General features: G+C 48.8%; 1 protein-coding gene and 1 pseudogene across 7 annotated transcripts in view; one reads left to right on the top strand and one right to left on the bottom strand.

Annotated features, from left to right (window-relative positions):
• The window catches only part of faf (ubiquitin carboxyl-terminal hydrolase-like faf), a 758,782-nt gene that overhangs the window by 554,182 nt on the left and 178,031 nt on the right, over positions 1-26,569 (bottom strand). For all 7 annotated transcript variants that reach the window (XM_065437146.1, XM_065437151.1, XM_070532615.1 and 4 more), the window contains one exon: positions 22,223-22,335. In XM_065437146.1, the coding sequence (XP_065293218.1) occupies positions 22,223-22,335 (113 nt within the window). The remainder of the gene's footprint in view (positions 1-22,222; positions 22,336-26,569) is intronic.
• Positions 8,905-10,976, top strand: LOC139055131 (uncharacterized; annotated as a pseudogene).

Here is a 26,569-nt window from a genome sequence, read left to right as displayed (position 1 = left end):
TTGAAAAGATGAAGGTTGACCTCGCATTTCAACTTTTTGGAGATGAGGTAATTAAGGGGCTTTTTCTACACCGCCGGCATGTGTAGACTTTATACACTCGGGTGCAACCAACAGAAGACTTTGTCAAGCTAATCAATCGTTTGATACAAGTAATGACCTCCAGAGTAACCAACTGTGCACTTAAGCTAGACAGCCCGAACATGGGTTTCTTGGAAGACTTTTTAGGATATCTGGACAAGTGGGAAGAACATGCTAAACCAGCTGGAGGTGGTTTTCTATCTAAAAGTACAGCCGCTGGGTTAAGAGTGACAATAACGAGCACTCTAGGCTTGCTTTCCTACCAAAGCACCAATGTGGGTTTCAAGTATATATTAACATCCCGTTTGAGCCAAGACAAATTAGAAAACCTCTTTGGGATCATTAGACAATCGTAGGGATGTAACGATCACCCAACTGTCTCACAGTTCCTGGTGACTGTCAATTTGATGGCATTTTACAACCTTGCCAAGTCGACACGAGGAGGCAACTGTTCCCAGGATGTTGTCCAAGCGCTGCTGAAACCAAGTGACACCAATAAGACATCTGTTAAAGATGTTTTGGATTCTATGGACAGATTGATGGACCGAGGAAGGGTCGATGAGGCCGAGGATGTAATTGACACTCTAGTGGCAGAAAGTGACCATACAGGATACACAGAAAAGAAACGCAACAGCGCCCTACTTTACTATGTAGCGGGCTATGTGGCGAGAAAAATTATTGCAAAAACAGCTTGCACCAGTTGTGCTGCTCAGCTTGGCATAAGCAATGCTGAAGCAAACGCAAATGCGGATGCATATTTCACTACCCACTTTGACAACGGCGGGCTCATTTATCCAAGTCAAGCTTTATCGAGTGTTGTAAAGCTCATGGAAGATAGCTTTACATCATTCTTGAGCAAGAACAAGTTGCACATGGAAAGCTTACCTGAGTTTGCCAGCCTTTTACATTCCCTAACATTTCCAACTCTTGGTTGCCCCGAGCATCAGAAGCAAACACTGTCAGCTGTATTAAAGTTCTATGTTCTACAGAGATTTAGATTCTTTGTCAAGGGTCTTAACAAGGAACGAGACGGACAGCGAGAGAGACTAAAACTTCTAAAGCTGCGGCACTGCAATTGAATACATGCTTTTTCGCAGCTTGTGTTCGCCAAAAAGCATTACCCTCCACTCGCACTGGCCCCTTTGATTAAAAATGCTGTATTCGCTCCATTAAACCAAATCTGTGTTTTGTTAAACTTGTGTTTTTTGTGTTTGGATTCCACCAACCGTTGGCGCTCGCATGTGCGTTTATACTGAGCGTTCAAGCTCCGGAAATCTGTACGAAGTAGGCTAAAACGTTACAGTATTCCCAAGTTCCTTAATTGATGTAAAGCAAAGTATTAAACGGGAGCCGAAGCTACGCGCAGCACACTTTCCTACTCAGTAGCGCGGCGCAAAACCGTCTCGCCCAGCTGCGCGCGCTCACCCGACACCCACTCGCACCACAGCGCCGCCATGCGGCCGCCGCCGGCAGGCATCACCTCTGGGGCCACCGCGCCGCTCGCGCTGAGCACACTAGCCAGTATATTCTAGGCACTATAACCGTACTGCCGGACTGGCGTGCTGGTATGTGCTGGCATGTTTCTTCCCGTCCTGCGCTTTACTAAATGACGCTACGAGAGATATGACGCCGCTGGCGTGTTTTTTTTTTTTTGGTTTTCATGAACTGTGCTTCCTTTCTGCGCTGCGTGAGTGCCTACAGCCAAGGGCACCTAACCTGCCCTTGTTCTGCGCACATTCGGCTGTGCGAACACAGGCGGCTGAGACGATGTGGTGTTTCACATGTTCCCGAAGGGCAAGTAACTTGCAGCGCAGTGGGTCCATGTGGTGAGGAGAGATAATTTCGTGCCGACGAAATCAACTGTGCTGTGTTCGGAGCATTTCCGCGATAGTGGTTATCATCGGAGTTCGACAACGATGCGGGCAATCGGTATTCCAATTAAATCGGCGCGACTGAAGCCCGGCGTTGTTCCGTCTATATCCTCCCACAAGACAACCACCTCGCGACCTCCAAGAGCGGCCTTCACCAAGAGGAGAAAGGGTGAGGTAAGGGTTTTAATGTGCACACGGGCAATGTTTTAAACAGATGATCACCTGAGTGTCGAACAAACGGCCTTACAGCGGCCTTTGACGAAGTGAGGTGGAGGCTCAGCCTGGAATATGCACATGCGTGCAAACACCTTGCCGTTTTTTCATCCTGCTTTTCCCCTCCGCTGTGTCACGGAACACTGTACTACGGCTGTTTGTTCGGCGCTGTTTTGATACGGTGAAATAATTGACCGGGGGTACGGTAGCGCATTACGTGATATTTGCTATTCGTCCTGCCACGCGGTGCCCGGAGGTTTAGCTGTTCAGCATCCATGTTCAAATCGCATGACATGGGGCGTTACGGTAATATTTTCATGCTCGCGATACAGTAGTTGAACTCGGCGTGTAGAAACTTGGTTCCGTACATTTCGCACTCGCAGCTTGCTACCAGCAGCGAAATGCCGCAAAAACAAGCGTCGGCACAACCGCGCCCGTTGCAAGGCGAACGGGCTCAAATAATGAAGTAACGTTGTGAGGTATTGAACTTGTCAGCGTTCGATGTCGTCTAGTCCAATACAGGAATCGCTGCTGCACAAAAAATGTTTTTTTGCCTTTGTACCTAGAGAACTAGCTATGTATCAGGCATGACAAAATTATTATTTGAAAGTAATTATATTACATTACTCATTACTTTCTTATTACAATCATCGATTTCAATTACATTACCGATTACCGCTTTCAAGAATGGTATTACTTTACGATTGCTTCCAAAAAGTTTTAATGCATACAAGAAGCAAAAAGCAAAGTTTAAAGGGACACCAACCTTTCTTCAAGGTAACATACACTTGCCAACATTTCATGCCCTCCACCCCATGTTCCTCCACGACACCTCACGACACTACCAACGTTCTGGCACCGTGCACAACTTACTGGTGCATATTTAACGCAATTAATAAATAACTTCAGCCGTGAAATTACAGACACCAAATAATTCACATTACTAAATCACTAGACAACTAATCCTATCATGAGAAGCCAACAAACACTGACATCAAGGACAACATAGGGGAAATTACTTGTGCTTAATAAATGTAATGCGAAGGTTGTGGGTTCGGTTCCCACCTGCGGCAAGTTGTTTTTCCACTTTAATTTCCATTAATTTATCGTTTCTTCATTACATTTATTAAGCACGAGTAATTTCTCCTATGTTGTCTTTGGTGTCAGTGTTTGTTGGCTTCTCATGATATGACTAATAATAATAGGGCCCCTCGGTTAACCCCCTTTCTTCTCGTTTATTAGACAACTAATCCATCACATAAATTACTGAAAAAGTATTTCAATTACTAGAAGTAATCCAACTGTTGTCATGTGTGCTGATATGCATGATATGCTGAAATTCATGACATCCATGACTTGCACTCTTTCAGGTTCTAGCAGAGCACCTTGAGAACCGAGCCCCTGATGAACCTGTTCCACTACCATCACCAATCAAAGAGTTTGAAGCAGCCAGTGTGACACAGGCAGATAATGTTGAAGAGCTTCATGTAGCCAAACGCGGCACTTATGTTCGCGATCATGTATCAACACGGAAAAAACCACGGAACATTGGACAAGCAGCGGCAAGGTGCTTGACATCTCGTAATTGCACCCGTGTTTACAATCTGTGGGGATGCGCGACCCTCGCGCCTCCCCTGATGTTTTTCCCGCATAGCGCGTCTCCTGTGGTCTCGCTTCGTCGCGTGGCTTGCGTGACGTCAGCGCGGTCGATGTGGTTGAAGCGCAGTCCGAGAGATGGCGCGAGCGTCGCGCCGCTGCGCGGTTACTTGGGTTCGGGAAAGACAAGGCGCTCTCTCTTGGGTTAGAGACAGGAAGCGGGACAGACGTGCGGCACGTGCAGCAACGCTCTTCCCCGGCGGGTCGCCAAACAGCGCGGACATTCCGCGCGCGCGGCGACCGATGCATCTGCGAGACCACCTCGCGTGGCCGCCTTCGAACGCGCCACGATTCGCGTGACTATACACGCGAACGACCAGGCGTTGGGATCCAGCATGGAGCAAACATATTCGCTCGCGAGGACGCGGTGAGTCGGACTTCTAGATTTGTCGCGCGCCCATCGGCATGTTTTGTGGATAGCAACTCGGCTAGCAGGCACTGATGTATGAAAGGTGCAATAAATGCCCTTGTGATTGTTTGCACTACTGTGTTGTCGTTCCTTTGTCCCAAGAGTACGGTGGGAGAATCCCACATCAGACCCCACAAATCTAATGAGAAGTTAGTGCTTCGGCATTCTTCCAGCAGCAAGTTCCCAGTGACACTTTAGCGCATTTTTTCTCCCATCATTGAAACGTGCAGCTACATGAAAAAAAAAGAACAAAAAAACATACGTACCAGCTAAAATTTCCAATGCGCGGGAAGGTGCGCACATCGCTCTCGCTGTTCGCACACTCAACATCGTCGTTGCCACCATCGTTTTGCGCATAGGCTGTCGGTTCAAACATGTACGGCAAAAACACAAGCTGTCCGAGACAGCAAGAACGTTCCATAATGCTTCCAACTCAGCTATGAAGCCAGAACAGAACAGCGTGCTACACTCTGAAACGGCGGCGCTGACCGGCGACTGCCGCGAATGATGTCACAGTGGCCCCGACCAATCACAGGCAACAGCGGCGTTCGTGCGATGCCCTGAGGCGCTGGTGCGCGTTTTCTTGGAAAAACAGCCGCTTGCGTTTGTAGTCACAATCCACCCCGGGTCGTGAACAAGGGAGGGCTCGAGGCACCCTCCGATAGACGGACGTAATGGTGCTGAACGATGACTGACCGGCGAGCAGCCATGCTCGTCGGTGTTTATTGTGGTCGGTGACCGATGTTGCCTGCCGAGCTTTAGCAGGTCGCCGAGCTTGGCGGGCGAACCAAGATTATGTCCGAGGGGGCGTCACATACTTGCTACACCCCCTTACCCCCAGTTTGTTTGCTAAATGAAAAACAAACGTCCCTGTTCACACTATGAGGCTCTGCCTCCACCCTAGCTGGGTCGACGGTGCCTGCTATCCAGGCGAGTAACGGTCTGGTGGCCTCCGTCATCGGGTACTCCGCCTGGGCACCGGTGTTGACGGGTCGGGTGTGGCAACGCCGGGTGCTGCCTGAGCCAGCCTTGCTCCATCCGGAAGGTTCGTAGTGGTCGGCCTTGCAAGTGGTGCTGGACTCGAGACCGGCCCAACGGGTGCCGCACCACTGGCTACGGTTGCCGCCTCTGAGGTAGGTGGTACTCTGCTGGGAGTGACTGGTGCTGCCACTAGTCCTTCTGCGGGCTGGAACTCGGTGGCAGTCGAGGGTGCTGGCCAGGTCCCGAGGCGAGCCCTGACATGGTGGGCTTGTCTGTGCCACATTGCCCCATCTGGCATGCGGACGAGCAGCGATGAGGCGCTGGCAGGAGACACCACCTGTCCGGCAGACCAAGGTGGGCCAGGACGGAAGTTCCTGGCGAAAACTGGAGCTCCCGACTCTGGCAAAGGCCCGGGACGGCACCCTTGGTCAGCAGCCAGCTTCTGCGTCTCTGATTGGGCCTCGCGCAGCTTGCGCTTGCTGCGGGAGACCTCGCTCTTGAGCTGCCTGTTGTGCCTCTGCAGGCTCGTTATAATGTGCCGCATCTCCCAGTTGACTGGCGGAGCCTGCTCCCTGGACACCGACGACGCCTCAAACTTAATGCATAGATTCTCGTACCCTCGATGAATCTGCGCGATGTTGTCCTCGAGGCAGATGATCTCAGAGCGAAGCTTCTTCTGGACAACCAGCTCCACGCTTTCCATCTGCTCAATGTGGCAAAGGTGTGAGTTTTTGGCTGTCGACAGCAAGGAGCGACACTCGTCCAGCTGAGTCTTGAGTTGCATGCTTTGGTTGTACAGCACGGAGAACTGGCTCTGCAGGCACTTCTACTCGGCCGTGCTCACCACCAGGCTCTCGGGCAGCGACCGCAGCCGCTCCACCGTCTTCAGGGCCTCCTTGTGGTCATGTTGAAGCTGCTCCAGCTCCAGCAGCTGTGCCGATGCCAGCTCCCGCTGTTCCTCGAGCTGGCTCTGCAGGTCCTCCAAGCCCAGGGAGGCTTCTCCGCCACCACCGCCAGAGCCTCCAAAATCCACATGTAGGCGGGACCAGGCTCTCTGTGGGAATGGCCAGGGGGTGCTTTCCACATTACGCGAGGCTCGCTGATGCTCCTGGCAGATTTGGCAGCTCTGCACCACATGGAGGCTGGCTTCCGGGTACTCTGGCAGACGAATGCCCAGAACATGAATCCAGGTTCGGCCCAGCAGCGTCGGTGACGACCCCTTCGTTAAGTAAAGGGGAAGGGTTGCCACCCTGTCGCCAAAACGAACGCTGACCTGTGCCTGACCCTGGACCTGGGAGAGTTGCCCGGAGGAGCTGCACAGCATCACGTCCGAAGCCTCGACGAACACACCGGGGAAAGTATGCTTGAAAAGCTTCCTGGCCATTACAGACACGCTGGCCCCTGTGTCCAGCTCCATGGGAATGGGGTGCCCGCAGATTTTGACGGTCAGCATGTATGGCGGCACAGACGAGGGTACAAAGCCTGTGTGCCACATGTCGAAAATCGGCGAGTCCTCAGCCACGACGTGGAGCCTGGCCGCGAAAGAACTTTAGCTTGCTGCAGCATGCCTACGCCGCATACTCTTGTGCCGGCTACCCTGGCCACGGGCTTGTCTGGTACCTGGGCTTGACTCAGGCTGCTGCTGCTGTTTGCTGTTCGTCCTCCTCCTTCGGCATACAACGTGCCAGGTGCCCAGTTTTCCCGCATGTAAAGCATTGTGCTCGACAAAACTGGCACTGTGAGGGGGAGTGGGCACCACCACAGCGACCGCAGGTACTGCTCTTTGTTGTGAACTTGTTGACGCCGCTTCCGTCGACGGTGAGCCAGTCGCATGGGAAATCTCGCCGGCGTCCTTGGAGGCAGTTTCCATTGCCAGTGCTGCCTTCACGGCGTCGTCCAGCGACGGGTTGGGAAGCCCCAGGAGTCGCGTCGGCATGGCGGCGTTGTTGATTCTGCAGACGAAACGGTCCCCGAGCAGCAAGTCCAGTTGGTCCCCGAGGGCCTGATGCCCTCGGCAGTCGGTCTGGTTGAGGCACAGTACGAGAGATGGCACGAGTGTTGCGCTTGTAACGCCGCTTACCGGCGGGGTTACTTGGGCGCGGAAAGGACAAGGTGCTTCCTCTTCGGCTGCGGGTTGGCAAGTGATGCGGACCTTCCGCGCGTGCGCCGATCCATGCTCACATGAGACCGTGCTGCGAGGGCTCGTTCAAACGCGCGAACGACCAGGCGTTGGGATCCAGCATGGGGCGAACATATTGGTTCGCCATCTTGTCGTGGTGGTGGTACCCTGAGTACTGAGCTACAACCTCGTAACTGTATATATTGTAAATACATATATTTTATATCCCCGTAACAATATTATTTTAGGTTGGGATTTTCTCTCCCATCACAATATTGTCATTGATTGCTCCCGTGCAGAAGTCGCCTTCACTTCACTTGGCAATGCCATATCTCATGACATTTCACTTTCCTGCACCAAGTTGTCTTTCACTGACGACATCCAAATACCTCTGCACGCATCCGTTCTGGCACCTGTGTCCTGTAAAATTACTTCCGACTCCACCGTACTCTTCCCACCTTCGACTGCTTTCGTTCATCGCCACCTCTCACCACTACCAACTTCGCTGCTTGACCTTCAAGCTGGTGCGATTCACCTTCCTGTATACAACCAATTCCAATTCCCTATTATGTTGGTTCGCTGTGAATCTCTCGGCACTGTGGAGCCTTACGACACCATTACCACGTTGGAACTTCCTATTGGATCGTCAGAGGTCAACACTCTCTACTGTAGTCCCGTAACTGCCACATCACCTGAAGACGTTTTCAGCCACGTAATCGACAATGCCTTAAACCCCAAGCAACGCCACGACCTTCTCCGTCTCCTCGAGAAATGTCGCCCTGCTTTTGACAGCCATAACACTTCTCAGGGCCGAAAAACGACTGTATGTCACCGGATTGACACCGGCTCTCACTCACCGCTAAGGCAGCGACAATACCGGGTATCATCGACAGAATGACGTGTCATTGATGAGCAAGTAGGCGACATGCTAAAGCAAAGTGTCATTGAACCGTCCGACAGCGCATGGTTATCGCAAGTTGTTTTAGTTAAGGGGGAATGCGGCTTTCGCATCGCGAGAAATGACCGAAAAACCAATTTTTCGAAAATCACATTTTCAGTTTTTATAACCCTTTCTCTACCCGATTCCAAAATATCTTCCCTGAAAATCGCTTAGAAGTGCTTTAAACAAATTGTTGTATCAGCCACGGCGACGAGAAGTTTTGCGGAAATCGCAAAAAGACGGTGTTTTTCAAGCCACGATATCTTCGTAACGGCGCAACCGAGCGCCGCCATCTTGGTCGCAACAGAAAGAGCATTTCTTCAGCTTCAAATCTGCCGCCTTCCCGGCCTCCTCCGAGCGAAAACAAATACAGAAAAAGCAAAAGTTTCGAGGTCTCGCGGAGGTTCCTGATTGGCGGCGCGCGCCACGTGACGGCGGCGCGCGCCACGTGACAGCGGCGCGCGGCCCCGTTGGTCTCCGGAGCGGTTGCCCCTAGCAACGGCGGGCGAAGTCCCGCGCGTCGTCTGCTCTTCCCGCAGCTACGTTCTCCATCGCCCATATCACGAGCCACCCCATAGTTTCGGTAGCGGCTCAGAAGCTCCGTGGCGTAGTTTCGCGTTGGATCTCGGCTGTGATCATGGATCGGCGACGGCAGAAGAAGAAATTCAAAACTTCGCATCAATTTGGCAGCCGTAAGCGCAAGTCTCCGATGCCCAAAAGTAAAGCGTCATCAACAGCTTCCAGTGCTGATTCTGCTGATGTTCAGTGCGGCGCAGACATCGTGGACACACAGCAGCAGTTCCCTCCATGTACGGACGACTCGGACCCGCAACCAAGCACCTCGCGCGCTGACGTCTCGGACCCGCGACAACGCATCTTGGGCGCCGACGACTCGGACCCGCGACCAAGCACTTCACGCGCCGACAACTCGGACCCGCGACCAAGCACTTCACGCGCCGACGACTCGGACCTGCGACCAAGCACCTCGCGCGTGGATGAAACGCAGTCGAGATTCGGCAGTACAATTCAGGCTCACTTGGAACCGCACTACATATCGATAGAAGCTTCTCCTGGGCGAGCCGAGACAGTGCAAGCATCACTCAGTTCTGTTTCGGCGACCGAAAGAAAAATGAAGCTCACAGGTGAGAGAGGAAGTTGTGCTGATGTGGAGCTGGCGGATGAGTTTTTGGTTGTGCAGGTCACAGCATTGAATGCTTTTTACAAGAATGCCTTGTGCCAAGAAAGCTCTCAGCCGGGACTGACTGTTCATTTGGGAACAAGGCATGGATTGGCTGCACGAATGCTACTGACCTGCAATGCCTGCGGCATTGTTGCAAGTGAATGGTCATCGCCGCGAGTAGAGGGTGGTAAGGCTTTTGACGTGAATATGCGTGCAATGCAAGCAATTAAACCCACCGGCAGAGGGGCAACTGCACTGACTGACTTTTGGTCAGTAATGAACGTTTCACACAGAGGCTTGCACCATAAGACATTCCAAAGACATCTGAAATCAAAATTCAGGCCTGCTGGTGGGATGGCTGCGGCAAGTCTCTTTTCTGATGCTGTGGCAGCCGTGCGGAAAGTTTACAGCGAAATGGACCTGGCATTCACCAAAAATGTGACGGTAGTCTACGACGGCACATGGATGACACGTGGTCATGCATCCCATACTGGTGTGGGCACAATAATTGAGTTTTACACTGGTCTGGTGCTTTACTGCGTTGTGCTCTCGAACAGATGCCATGGATGCACGCTTGGGCCGAAAGAAAACGATGAAGGCTACAGTGAATGGAAAGAGAATCACGTGTGCCAAAAGAACACCGATGCAAACTCAAGCCGAATAGAGGTCGAGGCAGCGTTGATCTTGTTCAGAAGGTCACTGGAAAGGAATGACCTCCGCTACACATCTGTTGTTTGTGATGGGGATAGCCGTACCTACCAGGCCCTTTGTGAAGACAAGGCTTGTGGCTTCATTACATTCAACAAAGAGGACTGTATTAATCACGTGAAAAAGAGGATGGGTACAGCCCTGCGAACACTTCTCTCAAAAAGCAGAAGTAAACCGATTGGAGGGAAGGGTGGCCTGACCCAAGACCTAATCAAAAAGCTCACCGATTATTATGGCATGGCCATACGTAATAATAGTGAAGTAGATGATATGCGAAGGGCCATAATGGCAACCTTTTATCATATCACTTCAACAGATAAAGACCCTCATCATGAGCTCTGCCCTCCAGGACCCCTGAGCTGGTGCAGACACCAGGCTGCAGAAGCTGAAGGTAAAGCTCCGCCAGAACACAAGTACAAATTGGCAACACATGTTTCAGCTGCGTTGCTGCCTGTGTATCAGCGCCTCTCGGATCCTCAGCTGCTCAGACGTTGCCAAGGCAAGAAGGCTCAGAATGCAGCCTAGAGTCTCCACTCTGTCATTTGGTCAATTCTACCAAAAGAGCAAAATGCTTCATTGATCGCAGCGGAGACAGCTGTCAATGATGCAGTCTGCAAGTACAATGCTGGAACGCTTCGTGCATACAGACAGTTTTGTGCCTCACTTGGCTTGAAGCCAGGAAAGCATTCCCTTCAAAGAGCTGCAGAAAAGGATGCCCTACGAAAAACAAAGGCATCGAAAAACATCAGATGAAAGGCCACATGCCCAAGAAGCCCCGCTGTGCTAAGGACACCAAGGACTACAATCCTGGTGCATTTTAGGAGAGTGGAGGCAAGGCAAAACTTTGAAGGCCTTTTTCTCAAAACTGTGTTTTTGCCTTTCTGCTCAGTTTGCGGAGCTGATTTCTTTGTTGCCGTTTGGCCTATTCTGACTCTGTTTTTTTTTTTGTCTTGATCCTTAGGCTACAGTGCAGGTCGTGACATTCTTGCTTTTGGGCCTTGACGTTTTATAAATTTATGATGTGGCTATTCGTTCACCCCGAAAGTGTGCTTGATACGAAGGTAACATAAAAAATGACACTCCAAAAAAATTTGTGTTGAAAAAAACAAAAGCAAGAATGTCACGACCTTCAGCGTGCATTTAGCTATGCAGTCAGTACTTAACAAGCCTTCTATCACGTTTTTTATGTTCCCCAGGCTCTTCACAAAGTTCGAGGTTGAAACATTCTGCTCAATCAAATTTAATAAAATGTTCTCAAGGTATCACTCTGAAACTTTTATGGAAGCATCAGGGAGACATTCTAAACATTTGTGCCAATTTTCATCAAAATCCATGAAGAAATAAGGAAATTGATTTTCAAAGTCCCGATCGGTGTCAACTTCGGTATTACCGCAAGTCTCTGCAGTGCCGGTGGATGCGCCTGGACTAAGCCCGTCGAAAATGCTAACTTTTGAAACGCTGCAAGTCGCTTCGGATTCCGTGTCGTCGGAAGCGGCCAAGCCGGCTGACCTAAGCCTAACGTCGACTTCGGCGTTTCCGAACGCCGCTTCGGTGCCGACGGACGCGGCTGAACCGAGCTCGCGTGCTCAACGCTTCGACGCGGTGTTTTGCGCGGAGTGCGCGGGGCGTGAAAAGTACGCAGACAACATTAAAACTTCATTGGCGAAGAAGTCCGCGAGTTCCCGCAAGTTCGAGCTAATGAACGTCGGCGCAGCAAGTAAAGACGACTTTCTGAGTGTTTTTTTTTTTTTTTTTGCCAAGTACCAATGCAATACAGAGGTTTTCAGAATCTTTACATGAACAGATTTCTTTGAGTTTGGTGTTATTGTGTTCAGTAATGACTGGGCTGCATGCTAAAGCATTAAATTTTTCCATGTGATAGGTAAACAAGAGTGGCAGAGTAAGCAAAACTTTGAATGCAATTTTCTCAGCTTTGCTTTTTCGATCAAATGCCTTTGCCTTACAGAACTTTTCATAATGTTTGCATCAACTGATTTTATTGAATTAGGTATCATTTTTTTCAGTAAAACCTCAACTACATCCTAAAGCTTTCCATTTTTCATTAAACCCATTAGACTAGCAATTAGGTCAGATGTAAGCTAATTACTCCCGCATTGTTTTTTTCTTCCTACTTTGTTATTCATTCATGACCTATATGATCACTTTTTAAAAATTTCTTTAGCTTTAGGATGTGCAGTGGGCCCTTGGAAATGACAGCCATTCTTTGAAACTAGTTTTTTTAATTAAGAAATTATCATAATGGCCCGTAAGAAAAGACCTATGTGGGATGAATTATTTTGCAATATCTTCATTTATAGATGAGATATATAAAATCTGAATATATATTTGGAATCAGCATTCAAAGATATATCTGCATGCCAATTTTCAGGAAGATATGTTACGAAATAAAAAAAAAGTTTTCAAGACCCTCATCCCCCCTTAAAAAGAAAAAGGATGGCTCGACCCGCTTTCCCGTGGATTACCATCGCCTGAACAAAATAACCCAAAAGGATGTTTATCCATTGCCGTGGATCGACGTCGCTCTAGACTGCTTACAAAGTACACGGTTCTTTTCCTCCCTCAATCAACGCTCTAGTTATTGGCAGGTGCCTATGGCTGCAGACGATAAGCCTAAAACTGCTTTCATTACACCAGATCGCTTATACGAATTTCGTGTGATGCCATTAGGACTTTGCAATGCACCCGCGACTTTTGAGCGGATGATGGACACTATTCTTCGAGGCCTCAAATGGAACACGTGCTTGTGTTACTTGGATGATGTAGTAGTGTTTGCACCAGATTTTCCTACTCACATTAATCACTTCGAGCAGTTTTTTGCTGTCTCCGTGACGCTGGCCTCCACTTAAACCTGAAAAAAAGTCACTTTGGGGCACGCAAGCTGACGATTCTCAGACATGTCGTGTCGAAGGACGGCGTTTTCCCTGATGCCGCTAAGCTCCGTGCTGTTAAAGAATTCCCAAGGCCAACACCTCTAAAATACTTGCACAGTTTCATTGGCCTCTGCTCGTACTGCCGTTTTATTTGAAATTTCGCTTCTATTATGGCACCTCTGACAGAGTTTCTTCGGGGAGACCCCAATCTTTCTGCGTGGTCCCCGGCTTACGATGATGCCTTTGTGATGCTACGTCGCCTGCTCACACCACCACCGATACTGCGCCATTTCCATCCAACTGCTCCCACGGAAATCCATACGAATGCCACCCGTGTTGGTCTTGGCGCAGTGCTCGCCCAGCGAAAGCCCAGCTACCAAGAATATGTTCTTGCTTACGCGAGCCGCACTCTCACGAAAGCTGAAGCGAACTATTCAGTCACGGAAAAAGAATGTCTAGCGATCATCTGCAGGGTGTTTACCAAGCTGACATTTCCGAATTCCCCAAGTGATGCAGAACTGTGTTTTATGTCAAGATGGGCTGAAACCATATCGCTCGATGCTGTCCCACTCTAGTAAACATATGAAAAAAATAAAAAAGGCCGACTAAATCCAATCTGAATACAAAGGAGTAGTGTTGATGTTATTGAAAAAAAAAAGAGTAGAAGGGCGGGGTTAGTAAAATGCACAGCAAATAAAATGTCTTCGAAAAAAATTTCAAATCGAGTCGGACATTCTCAAATAGAAATAAAAAGGGGATGCACACAGAAGCAAATATTTTCGAATATTAGCTATTTCTATCAACTGATAGCAAGCTCAGTGGTACCAAACCCGAACTTTTTCACAATTTAGATTCTCTCTCAGCAGCTCCTAAGTCAAGCTCAACTGTCCTGACATACTCTCAGCCTGAGCACGACGCCTGTGTTGTTTCACTGCTTTAAACAGTTTACTTTGGTTTCGGTGAGGGACACCTGCATCTCGGCGTCAGCCAACACTTTGTTTTTTGAACTCAGGCTCCCCCAAAGAAGGTCGCATACTTCATTCCCCGTTCATTCCTCAATGCGCCGGTCCTTTCTGTTCTCGTCCTCCTTTCATTGCGCGTTTGCCCCACGGACTACTTAAAGCATACTCTTGGTCAGTTTACAGTCAACATCCAATTTTACGGACCCCCTAGGGGCTGCGAAAACTTGAGAAAAATCAGGCAGTCCGAAAAAATAAATACATGTCTTTTACTGCCCTTAAGGGCTCAAATCGAAAAGAGCACGTCTGAAAACGATCTGAATGCCTGCCAGTATACATATTAGGCATATCGGTGCTCCTACTGTGACAGGAGAGGGAAGGTGCAGGCGTGTAAAATTAAGGAATACATACTGTGTCCCACACCTTCCTACGCTTGTTAAGCTTCACTGCAATACTTTGCTAATGCTTCACCGCATCACACAGCTGTATTGAGGCAAAACTAACTTTCGGAAACAAGCATTATGAAATGTGCAGTGCTTCCGAGCTTTAAAGCCAAAATTATTGCAGATAGCGGAGAAATGAAGAAACACGGACTCGATCGGCAAGAAGCCTAATAGCGAACATCAAAGCAGCTAAGCCTAGCATTGCCGCAGTGGTGGCTACGACTGCCAGCGGATCTGTGCACGAGATCGCCAGTTTGAGGCGGCGAGTTTATCAAAATGGCAGCGGTGGTGGCTTTCGTTAATACCGTTTCGGACCTGCGGTCACTGCAAAACGTCCGGAAAATCGGACGGCGAAGAGTTCTTGCATCCAAAATTTCAGACATCTGATACATTGACTCTATGGGGTGCGTGGTGGTGCCGCAAAGCTGTCCAAATTATTGAGAATCCGGAAAGTCGATCGTTAACTGTACACTAGCAACTCCTCCAGATGAGGACAGGGCGTCAAAGACGATTCGTTACGATTCCTGTGTGTTACTCCAGCCAGCATTACCGCGACTTTCGACCCTTTCAATAAAATTACACCTAATTTTCCCTGACAGAGGTACAAATTCCCTGAGTTTTCCCCGAGTTTTTCCAGACTACTCAAAATCCCTGAGAATTCCCGGTTTTCCCGGTTGGTTGACACCCTGATCTGGGCCACCACAAAATTTCATCCCTACCTGTACGGCTGGTCCTTCGATGTCGTTACCGATCACCACGCCCTTTGCTGGTTGTCGTATCTCAAGGATCCCTGCGGTCGCCTAACCCAGTGGGCCATACACAGCTGCTGGCAATCACTGGGTCATTGTAGCTATAGGCTACCTCAAAGAGTTTGATATCCAGGTTGTCTACCGCTCAGGCAAGAAGCACGCCGATGCTGATGCTCTTTCGCGCTCGCCTGTCCAAGCCGACATTGTCAGTGTCTCAGTCCTAGACGACCCACTTCTCCCATTCGCTTCTGTCGACATGGCTTTGGAGCAGCGCAAGGACTCCTGGATTTCATTTTTGATAGATTACATCTCTGATTCACCTACACGCCCACTATCCCGAGCGTTACACCGACAAGCTTCGCACTTCGCCATCCGCGACGGAATTGTCTATCGCCGCAACTACAGCTCAAACGGCTGCAAATGGCCGCCTGTTATACCCCGGCAGCTCCGCACTGACGCATGCGCCACTTTCCATGCCGACCCTGAGTGCGCACACACTGGTCTCTTTAAGACCTACACCAGACTAGGTAATAGGTTTTATTGGCGCGGTATGTACACGCGGTATGTACACATTTGTGCAAAAGTACATTCGCTCTTGCACAGAATGTCAACGCTGCCCACAAGCCTGATCCTTACCGTCCTTCCGGACCAATGCAACCTTTGCCGTGCCCTTCGCGACCTGCTGACCGGGTTGGGATAGACCTATACGGACCTATGCCATACACAGGTACTGGCAATCGGCGGGTCATTGTAGCTATAGATCACCTCACAAGGTATGCAGAAACGGCCGCTCTACCAGGTGCGATGGCTAGTGACGTTGCCTCCTTTCTGCTTCAACGCTTCGTCCTATGTCACAGCGCTCCCCACGAACTCCTGAGCGACCGAGGCCACGTCTTTCTCGCTGACGTAATTCAAGAACTTCTCACTGATTTCTTCGTTATTAATCGCTGTACCATCGCATATCACCCGCAAACAAACGGATTGACAGAGCACATTACCCGAACTCTTGGCAACAGCTTTCGATGTATGTCGCCTCCAAGCACACCAACTGGGACCTCATCCTTCCGTACGTTACGTACGCCTACAATACGGCACCTCAGTCAACGACGGGCTTTTCTCCCTTCTTTCTTCTAATGGCCGCGAACCATCATTTCTCATCGACACTATTCTTCCTTACCGTCCCGACTTATAAGAGGGCACACCGGTTTCCGAAGCCACCCGGTATGCAGAAGAATGTCGGCAACTAGCTTGCTCCCTTACAACGCAAGAAGCGCTACAGAAATTTCGTCATGACCACGGGCGCCACCACCACCAGTTTTCGCTTGACGCTCTCGTTTGATTGTGGGTGCCTCCTACTTCGACAGCAGGTGTCTCCTCCAAGTTTGAATCCCGATACCATGGAGTCTACCGGGTTCTACAGTAAACTTATCCGGTGAACTACGTCGTCAAACCTCTGACACCCCATGGACATGCGTCACCGAGACCGCAAAACTGTGCACGTAGATCAGCTCAAGCCGTATCACGAGCCCTTCATCCTCACGGCGCCTTAGGCCTCCTAGGCGGCTCTGTCTTCAGCGAGGGGGGAAGTTGTAAGGAAGAAGTGTGCCATGCAGAGCTCCGCAGCCAGATCACCAGCGCTACTGAAGTGGGGCTCGGGCTAGACATTGTTCCTGGTGTGACTGGCTAAGCCTACGCTGTTGCGTCTTCCTGTCGGCATCCTTCGTGTCATCCACAGCCGTGTCGGACTTACAACAACATACTTACAACAATGAAACCAGTTTAAATAAAGACTTGTATACTCTGTCACCTCCCCGACACTCAGCAAGGTTTAATCATTCGAAAAATGATTGGAATTCACAGCCCTCTGACTGCTTTAAAGTGCTGCCATCAAATACCTTCAATTCCTTTGTTGGGGACATGATGTAACGTTCTACAGCTAGGATAGTGAAAAATATTCTGCAGTATATCTTAAACAAATACAGTCGAACCTCAATTTAATGAAATTCTCTATATAATGCACTTTTTATTTTTCCCAATCTCTGCCCCATTGAAAACAATGTATTCTTTTTTCGTGATTTAACGAGGTCACATTATACTGTACTTCCGATATAACGAAGTCCTTGCACATCGCACGCACGTACCAGGAGCCTCCTTGAAAGGCAGACAATAACTTTAGCCAGGCATACAGCGATTTGCATGCGCCCTTTAATGCTCAAATTTTCCCGGCGCGCTTCAATACTTAGAGCAGAACGTGCCGCTGCGCCATCTATTTTGTATGCATGAAACCTGCAGCGGATCGCTCCAGTAGTGCTAGCCAGAGTGCTTCAGAAGTTCCGGAACGCGTCACGCTATGACGTCACCCGCCTGTTGGAACGGGAAAACACCAACCGGAAGTGTGTTTACGAACGGCGGTCGTTGGGCACGTATTCTCAGTTGGTTACCGTATTTACACGATTTACCTCGCTCACTTTTTTTTTAATTTGAAAGTATGAAGCTGGGGGGTTGACTTAAAATCAAAACCAAAACATGGCCCCACCAAAAAAGCGAGACAAACGGGAGCTACAATGTAGTTACAATTTTATGTTTGCTCTATTGCCCTACCTGTATCTTTTCGCTATCCCGCGTGTTTGTTCACTTTTCGGAAGGGTTTTAAACATTTTTGAGAGTTTTACAGTGCATGCAACACTCATGGGGGGGTGTCGATAGTTGATGGAAGCGCCGCTGTTTCCATTTGCGGCGGCACCCTCAGAACGGCGGCGCTTGCGGGGAGTATCGGTAGTTCATGGAAGAGCAGACACCGCTCGCGGGTTTTTTTCTCCATTGAAAGGCATTGGCATTGGTTTGACGCGTTCCACTTGACTGCCGGCTACGTGCTACTTCTACGCTTCCCCAGTCATCATGTGTGCTCCAGGCCCACTAATCGTTTGGCACTCGTTCACAGCAGCGTTCAAGCGGGCTGCCATCCTTTACGCCGAAGAAACAAATCACAAACGAGTGGTGCGAGAGTGGCGACTGCAGCGAAACGAAATTTTCACCTGTGACGGCAAGAGAGAAATTTCCCACGTGCTGAAGTCTGGATGCTTTCCGGAGCTGCAGGCTAAGCTTGCGGCGTACGTCGCTGAAATGCGTGATTGGTCCCTGCCAGTGAAGTGCGACATGGTCATGAAACAAGCCTGGACGTTCACCTTAATGTTAAGGCCCTGCTCCGCTGTGAGTACAATGACGGTGACGAATGTATGGCGTACACAACAGATGTCATTGACTCGTGGCAGCTGCTCTGGGATCAGGGAGGTGCTCCAAGCAACGTGACACTCAAGGACTTTGTCTTCAGCGATGCTTGCGCTGTGACAACTGAAGAGCTGGACGATGACGCAATAATCCAGAGCGTCACCGATACAGAAATGCAGGACGACGACTCGGACGAAGAACTCCAGGTGGCAAGCAGCATAGCTACACCGAAGCAAGTCATGGGTAGCCGTATTCTGTAGCGGTTCACTTTGGAACCGGTTCGGTCTGGCTGTTGCCATTGGTCAGCGCTTCGTTGTCGTCATCCCTGGTTGGTGGGACGACAAATTTTGTTGACATCACACAGGTTGTCAATTATCTGGAAAGGAACCGGTTCCTTGCTATGAGAGGAACCGCGGAGAAGTGGTTCGCTCGAGGGTCGCACGCGGTGGCGAGCATGATGTCGAGGGTTGCTAGGGCAACCGTGGCTGCCGGCTAGTCTCGCGCCAGCTGACGAGCCGGCACCTAGACGAGACGAGACAGAGACGTCAATGGCGGCTCCTTTGGTTGTGCTGCTGGCGAGCGCCGAAAGACAACGGCGCGACAAGAGGCAACGATGCGACGCGTTCGGCATGGCCGAAGAAGAGTTTCAAAGGCACTTTAGGCTCTCCAAAGACATAGTGCGACGTCTTTGCGATGAGCTGGGAGAACATCTCGGACCTCAAAGATTTCATGGTGTCGACACTACGATGAAAGTGCTGTGCGCGCTGCGGTTTTTTGCTACCGGGAGCTTTCAACATTGCGTTGGGAATGAAGAAGCGATTGCATTGTTGCAGCCTTCAGTCAGCCGGATCATTACAGCCGTCGCCAAGGCCATTACGGTTGTGGGCAAAGAAAAAGGATGGGTTAGATTCCCATCCACAGTGCAATAGAAAGCTGCCGTCAGCTGCTGGCCCAACACACACGACGCCTTTGCTAGGTGGGGGTGCTCCTCGACAAATGAAACGAGTATTTTGCGCTGCCTCACTGAAACATGAGGACCCAGCTGCCTGTCCTTGTGCAACGACATCGTTGCGATTTCAGCGCGCGAACAAGTCCAAAATGTAAACAAAGCGAGGCAAGTTGTTTGCATAACGTATGGCACACCACCTAGCGACTAAATAAGAAGACAACACAAATAAAATTACAACTCCCAGTAGCCATCTGCGCCGCAAGCTCACATTTATTACTGAAAATTATATTTGCAAGTGTTCTGTACAAACCAATGTTTTTTTATCAAACCAGCAACTTCCTTCAATTGCAATACCATCCCCTAGTACAAACAAAAATGATGACGTGATCTGCCGGCAGACCGCCGCGCGCTGATTGGTTTCCCTCACGCCGCCCCGTTCCACTCTTTCTCCGAGTGACGTAATCCAGACGTAACAGCCAGACCGAACCGGTCCCAAAGCAACCGCTACAGAATACGGCCCATGGATGCGCTGCATCTCTTAGGCACATATGCGGGCGTGCACTCGCAAGAGCAAGCCTTAACAGCGCTGTCAACCTACGAGCGCCTTATAACCCCGACGCTTATTAAAAAGCGGCAGATGAAACTGACAGAGTTCTTCACTTCCACCTAAGTTGCATAGAATTGCTCTGCAGGAAGTTAAATAAAATATTCCAGCGTTCATGAATCAACGTCGTCATTGCTTTACTGAGCGCGGTATCATCCGATGGTTGCTAGCATTAGGCGCTCTAATGGTAAGTGGTGGCCTCATGGATCCGCCAATACTTCCCAATTTTCTTCGAAAGAATATTCATCTTGATAGCTCTGGTATGTGCATAATTTTTTTTTTCTTTGCACGACAGGTTGCCATGTCTTTGTAAAAGATATACATATTTTTTTTTAGTGATGACAAATCACGAAGATGACGGCACTGATGGCCACATCTAGTGGCAGCTATGAGCACTAGGCACGGCGCTTGCTGCAGACCTGCTCTTCACCGTACGCGTAATGGAGAAAAATGTGTTCGTACCCGCTCGCTATCGGGCATCACGCTCTTGGTTGTGTTATTAGTTCCAGAGTTTATTGGTTATCTTCGTAATTTTGCTATCTACACGGTGCCATATTCCAGGAGTGTTCCAAGAACCTGCATCTTTATTTGGACTGCTGAAACATGCAAACCTCGACTTAACGAAACTCACGATTTAACGAAATTTCCGGCTGCAAATTGAACTTCGTTATATCAAGGTTCGACTGTAGTTTAATAATAAATATACATGCCTATGTAAACAAATACACCACTCTAGTGTTGTATAAACACTCTGCACGCACTATCGCCCTTTTAGAGAGTTATGGTAACTATTGCCAAAACTGAACATGAGAGCAGTTTTTATCCTCACACTGCATACATTCAGTGAATGTCTAATAGTGGCAAATGCATGAACTAGGCTGTTACACTATGGCTAACCTTTTGCTGAACAGAATCAACTGCAGCGAAAAATTGATGTGGGCAGCTGGCATGTGTTCAACTTCGCGCTTTACAACTTCTGAAGCATGTTTGGATCCAAATTGAGCATGACTAAACATGAATACAAATGTAGGCGCTGCGGCAATCATGTCATGATACAATGTATTTATACAGCGGCCCATCGCAAGGCGACTGATTTTGTTGACGCAGCTGCACAAAAGCCCGTCATCACTTCTTGATAACGGGAAATCGATGCCATCTACGACTTCGGCATGACTGACAGTGGCGAACGGCATTGACGTCTCGCAAAGGATGTGTCCAGCGACACAAAATGAAAATTAAAAGAACAGCTAACAAATGCACAAAAACATCTCTGCTCACTTTATGCAGCGTGCCTCTCTGCGTACCAAGTTGCCCCGACACCATAAAATTTTGCTTCTTGCAGTGCCTGCTAACATGGCATCACAGTGCAGTGCAAAAGGTGCATTGTGAACAATAACTGACTGCGATGTATTTTGCTATTTTATAAAAACCCACCCCCCATGTAATGCCCCTGAGGAGACTTTTAAGGTAGTAAACTGAACTGAAACTGAAAAACTGAGGAAACCCCAACCAAAGTGCATTTGAAGAAGCCCAACATTTTGGAGCCAGACCGGCTCCTTCTTCAGAGGTGACTAGGTGGGAGGCGTAGCAGTGCTCATATGTGGTTCTGGCAGTTAGACAGGCATGCGGCAACCTTGCCCATTCCTTGGAAGTAGTTGGCCGGGGGAGTTCCGTTTACTCCCAAGGGCAGCGTAAGGTCACTGCCAAGTGCCCTCGAGAGCAATTGAATTCACTCGTAAGCACACCTGTTTGCTTGTTCTGAACATGACGGTTATGTAAAGCAACAAAAGGGGCTAGTCGGTGCACGTTCACAATTACGTTGCTGAACTTAACAATTTGCAAGAAAGATGACAAAGAAGGGAGGAATTGCGCTTTTGTCTGCATGCGTCATTCTTCTCTTTGTCATCTTTTTGCCAGTCCAAAACGTAATCACAAATGAAGGTTGTTGCAAATTTTGCCCATACTCATTAAAATAAGGAAACAGCTTTTTCTTTTATTCCTTGGTTTCATTGTCTGTTGGCTTCGTTTAAGTGGTTGTTACACATTGGCCAAGTTACACAAGCAGGATTTGATGCAAGACATTATAGAAGTTGCTTAGCTCTGCATTTTGCTGAAAATTTTATGGCAGCTCTCTTGAATTTTGGTGTGGACCCATTAACTTATGACACACAAGGTAGCTGAGAAGAGTGTTGACATCCCACCCCCACAACTGGTGCAAGCAATCAAGTGTGTCCTCCCACTCACTTGTTGTGCGGGTTGAGCACCATGGCAAGCAGGTCGAGCAGAGGGAACCAGTCCTGCTGCAGCTTGGCCACGCACAGCTCCACCAGACGTTCACAGTTTTTCATGATGCAGCGCTGCATCATGCAGAAAATGCACAATGAGTAATGAGCACCTGGAAATGCACGTATAACCAGAACCACCCGCAATTACGACGACCCAGAATGAGAAGAAAAAAAATAACCCGCAAAAATAACTGCATGCCACAACGCTCAAATATTTGAAAAAACGGTGTCCATTCGCAGATGCATGACTCGTCAATGTTGTGTCTTCGGCCTGCGGCGCTGTTCCTCCCCCCACCCTTGCTCTTCGGCGATGCCGGTAATCTCCGGCTCCTGCTATGTTGTAATGCTGTATTCAAACAACAGAGCAAATGAGCTTGCGCACCATGTGAGCATGCGTCACCCGTTGAAGTGCCACTCCCTCAGTCCGTGCAAAGCACTTTGCAAAACAGCAGAGAGCCAAAGCACTGTTGGGATTTCCGGCTCAGTCGCATTTGCTTTGTCGCTGTCACTTGTGTGAGGCTGCTCCGTTTGCTCTTTCATCCTCTGTCATGCGAATGCTAGCTGTGATTTGATTTATGTCACATGTCATGTTACTGATTTGTCTGCAATCAAGCCCGCCACATGAATCCGGCAGGACGACCGTGCGGAGTATTAGCTTCCCACATGCAGCATTGCTCACTACCAAGTGCAATGTGGCGACCCTTAAAGGGCCCCTTACCAGGCCACACATAAAATTTTGGTTATATGCTGGAATTTGTTACGTGCCCTCTTGGGAGTGTTCTATTGCAAGAATTTTTCAAATTCTTTCTTTATTTGCCGAGACAGAAATATTTCAGTACTGTGAATCCATGATTCCAAGATGCCAGGCATCACTGCCAACAAGGACGCTCTCCATCTGCCCCGTCCAGCCTCCGCAAGCGAAATCCCTTCCCTGTATTCTCCCACACCCTAGCTGGAGGATCGCTTGGCACATACGTCACGGGCCCCACCTTCTTTTTTTTTTTCTCCCGCGCTTTTTTGCTGCATGGGGCACTTCTGCTGACGCTCACATGCACGAGAATAGTACCTGACTAGCAGTGTAAGTCAGTGCTACACGAATACCGAGGCAGACACAAGCGGATTGCAGAGCATGGTCGTGCACTGGAACACTATAGGAAATGACATAGTTTCGCTCTACGCACACGCAAAAGCACGACGTGAGAACAAGCACACGAAACGGAAGTACATCTCCCTTGCTGTGGTGTGAAGTGAAACAAAAAACACATTAGCATTCGGTTTGTGTGTTTTATTATTTCTCTAAACTATAATTCGTCTATTGAAGCAACAAAATAAACAACTAAGAGATGTTGCCTTGACTAATTGTCGAAGTGTCACAGGTCGCTATGAGCGAAATCACAGCATACACATTCAAAGTAGGCGCACTAGCTGATGTACGTCAACCCCCGTCCTGGAGCAAAGGGGCAAACAGCGTTTGGTTTGAAACTTCTGCTCTTTACATAGCGCGGTGCGATGTAATCCTTGGCAGACATGATTGTTAGCATGCATTATATGCACTGCACTTGACAGCTCAATATGGCCAGACCTGGTGAGAGGCCCCCTAAAGAGGAGAATGGACGACCGTGATGGAGGGAAAAATGGAGCTTCAACACGCAGGGGTGAGGAGAAGGTGGGGCTCCCTAGGACACAATGAAACTTTAAATTGCAGAGAACCTTGTCTTGACTTGCACCTCAACTTTACCTTTGAATTTGTTTTGAATTTTCGGTGCAGGTTATATGCCCTGGGTTTCGTTTCTTTTCTTTTTTTTCCAGAGCAGTGAGAAACAACTCTGGCAGTTTCACACGACTGTGCAGCGGAGGATGGGCAGCATACCAAGCCTAACAAGCTGCCGAACAAATATGTGAAGATGCTTATCACAATATGGCTAGAGGCAAGAGGTCTGTGGCCATGAACCGCTACATTCTTTGCTAAGGCCACCACCACCTAGCTCCATGCCTTTCCCTTGCTTACCCACACAGGCATCACTAACCAAAGCCTTTCCATAAGGGCACAGCTTGGCATCAGCCACATGGCGAGTTGGGGCAGCGCAGTTAACCTTTGAGGGTCGCCATCATACATGTACGACAGCAGAGACAAGAATATGCTTGACCCAAGAGGTCAAGCATATTAAAAAACACATCTCTTCAAACTGAATTGCAGACTGGCCTAACATTGCTCTAGAGGTGCTGCAACCTTAAAAAAGAATTACTACTCTGCTGCCATCTCTCACCTTCCCCAAAAACTGGCTTTTCACTTCGTTCAATAGTGGCTGTCATTGCGATGGATTGGGAGTACCTATCTACCTAGTGCGCCCCCGAATCTTAGAGGTAAATTCAGCATTTACCCATAGCAACTAAAGAAATCCTTTGTCCTCCACCAAGAGAGTTAACATCTGCCTTGGCATGTGACATTTTGTTTGCTGTGGAAAGGAGTTAGCAGCCAAGATAATTCAGACACCTTAGACATAGGTGCAAAGTGCAATTTGTTATGAATTGCCAGATTTACCAGATTCTAATCGACCCCCAAATCTAATGTGCACATAGAAAATAAATGCGCACCTCAATGTAACATGCAACCGATTTATAAAAAAGGAAAATACAGCATGCCCCCGTGTTCACTACCAAGAAGAACGAGACATGCAGAAATTAGTTTCAAAGAAGGGGAATTCTAAACATAACCACTGCATCGCCGTCGCCATTTGCACTTCATTGGTCACAAATACCACAGACACCAGGGCGACATTCTCCAGCGATCACGTTTAGTGATTGTATTATTCCTTACTTGAGATTTTCTGTGACCCGGCATCGGTCTTGTAGAATGCGGCCGGCAGCACTCCTGGCACTGAGCACAGATAGCGAGCTTGTCAGAGTGCCAGAGTGCTGTACACACACCGGAGCAGCCAGTGCCGAGCCACACTAAACCTTACCACCAAACTCACGGTGTCTCTGAAAGTACGGACTGAGAATACAGCTCCAGCTCAGAGATAAGCACAAAAGGAGCCCACACGCCTCCACGAAAACATACTCTGTTTACATGACGCTGCACCGGGCAGCTCTGACATTGGGCTGTTGCCAATGTCACAAAGCCGGGTTTCCAAGGTTTCGACAAATGGACTTGGTGGTTTTTTTTTTTTTTTTTTTTTCCAGGGTGCATATGCTTTCCTCAGCACAGTAGGTAGGGTCCTTCTAAAAGGGAGCAGGCATAAGGCGAGTAGGCGAGACAACGACCGAGGGTGTGTTAGCGGCAAGGGTGTAGAATTAAAAAGAGAAGTGTGTTATTCGACGTCGATGGAGCAATGTGAGGAAGCGCCTTGTGTCAGCCAGCCACATGATTTTCATGGAAGGGGCCTGGGCAATAAGGGGGAGAGGGGGGATTATCTGCTTTGCTGGAGGTCGGTGAACTATCGTCATCGTGGGAAGAAATCATATTGTAATAACACCAGAAGACAAAGGTAGCAGTATCGCAATCTGGCTATATAGAAGTACAAAAATTAGGCTTCCAAACAACTTAGCAACCACACCCATTACAGAAAACTCTACTTCAGACTACAGCAATACTGTGCAAAGCACAACAGCAGAGCTCCTGTCCAGAGAACTAATCACGCAATCAGAATATCGCTTCGTGATGCCCAAGAGCAAAGAAGCAGGTCGCTTTTATCTTCTTCTTAAAATACATAAAGATCCTGTTGAAGAAATATTTACAGCAGAAATTCTAGGTTGGCCTATTGTGTCTAATAACAACACACCTACCGAGTCACTATCTAAATTCTTAAATCACCACCTGTCAAACATTCCCACTGCCCTCCCATCTTTTGTTCAAGACATACCGCAATTCATTCGAATTAAGGACAGCATCAACAGCAGCCAAATCCTTTCTGACCACGCTATTCTAGTCACTTTGGATGTTACTGCCCTTTACACTAACATACCGTATTTACACGATTGTAAGTCGACCCCTTTTTTTAAATTTGAAAGTCTGCAGTTGGGGGATAGACTTACAATCGAAACCGAAACATGGCCCCGCCAAATAAAAAGCGATACCAACGGGAGCTACAACGTAGTTAGAATTTTATGTTTATGGCCCTACCTGTATCTTTTCGCTATCCCGCGTGTTTGCCCGCTTTTCGGAAGGGTTTTTCAAACTTTTCGAGAGTTTTACAGTGCATGCAACACTCGTGGGGGGGTGTCGATAGTTGATGGAAGCGCCGCTGTTCCCATTTGTGGCGGCACCCTCAGAACGGCGGCGCTTGCGGGGAGTATCGGTAGTTCA

This window comes from Dermacentor albipictus, chromosome 1 (genome assembly GCF_038994185.2).
Source record: "Dermacentor albipictus isolate Rhodes 1998 colony chromosome 1, USDA_Dalb.pri_finalv2, whole genome shotgun sequence".
Taxonomy (NCBI): Eukaryota; Metazoa; Arthropoda; class Arachnida; order Ixodida; family Ixodidae; genus Dermacentor; species Dermacentor albipictus.
This window is presented reverse-complemented; position numbering and strand designations above follow the sequence as displayed.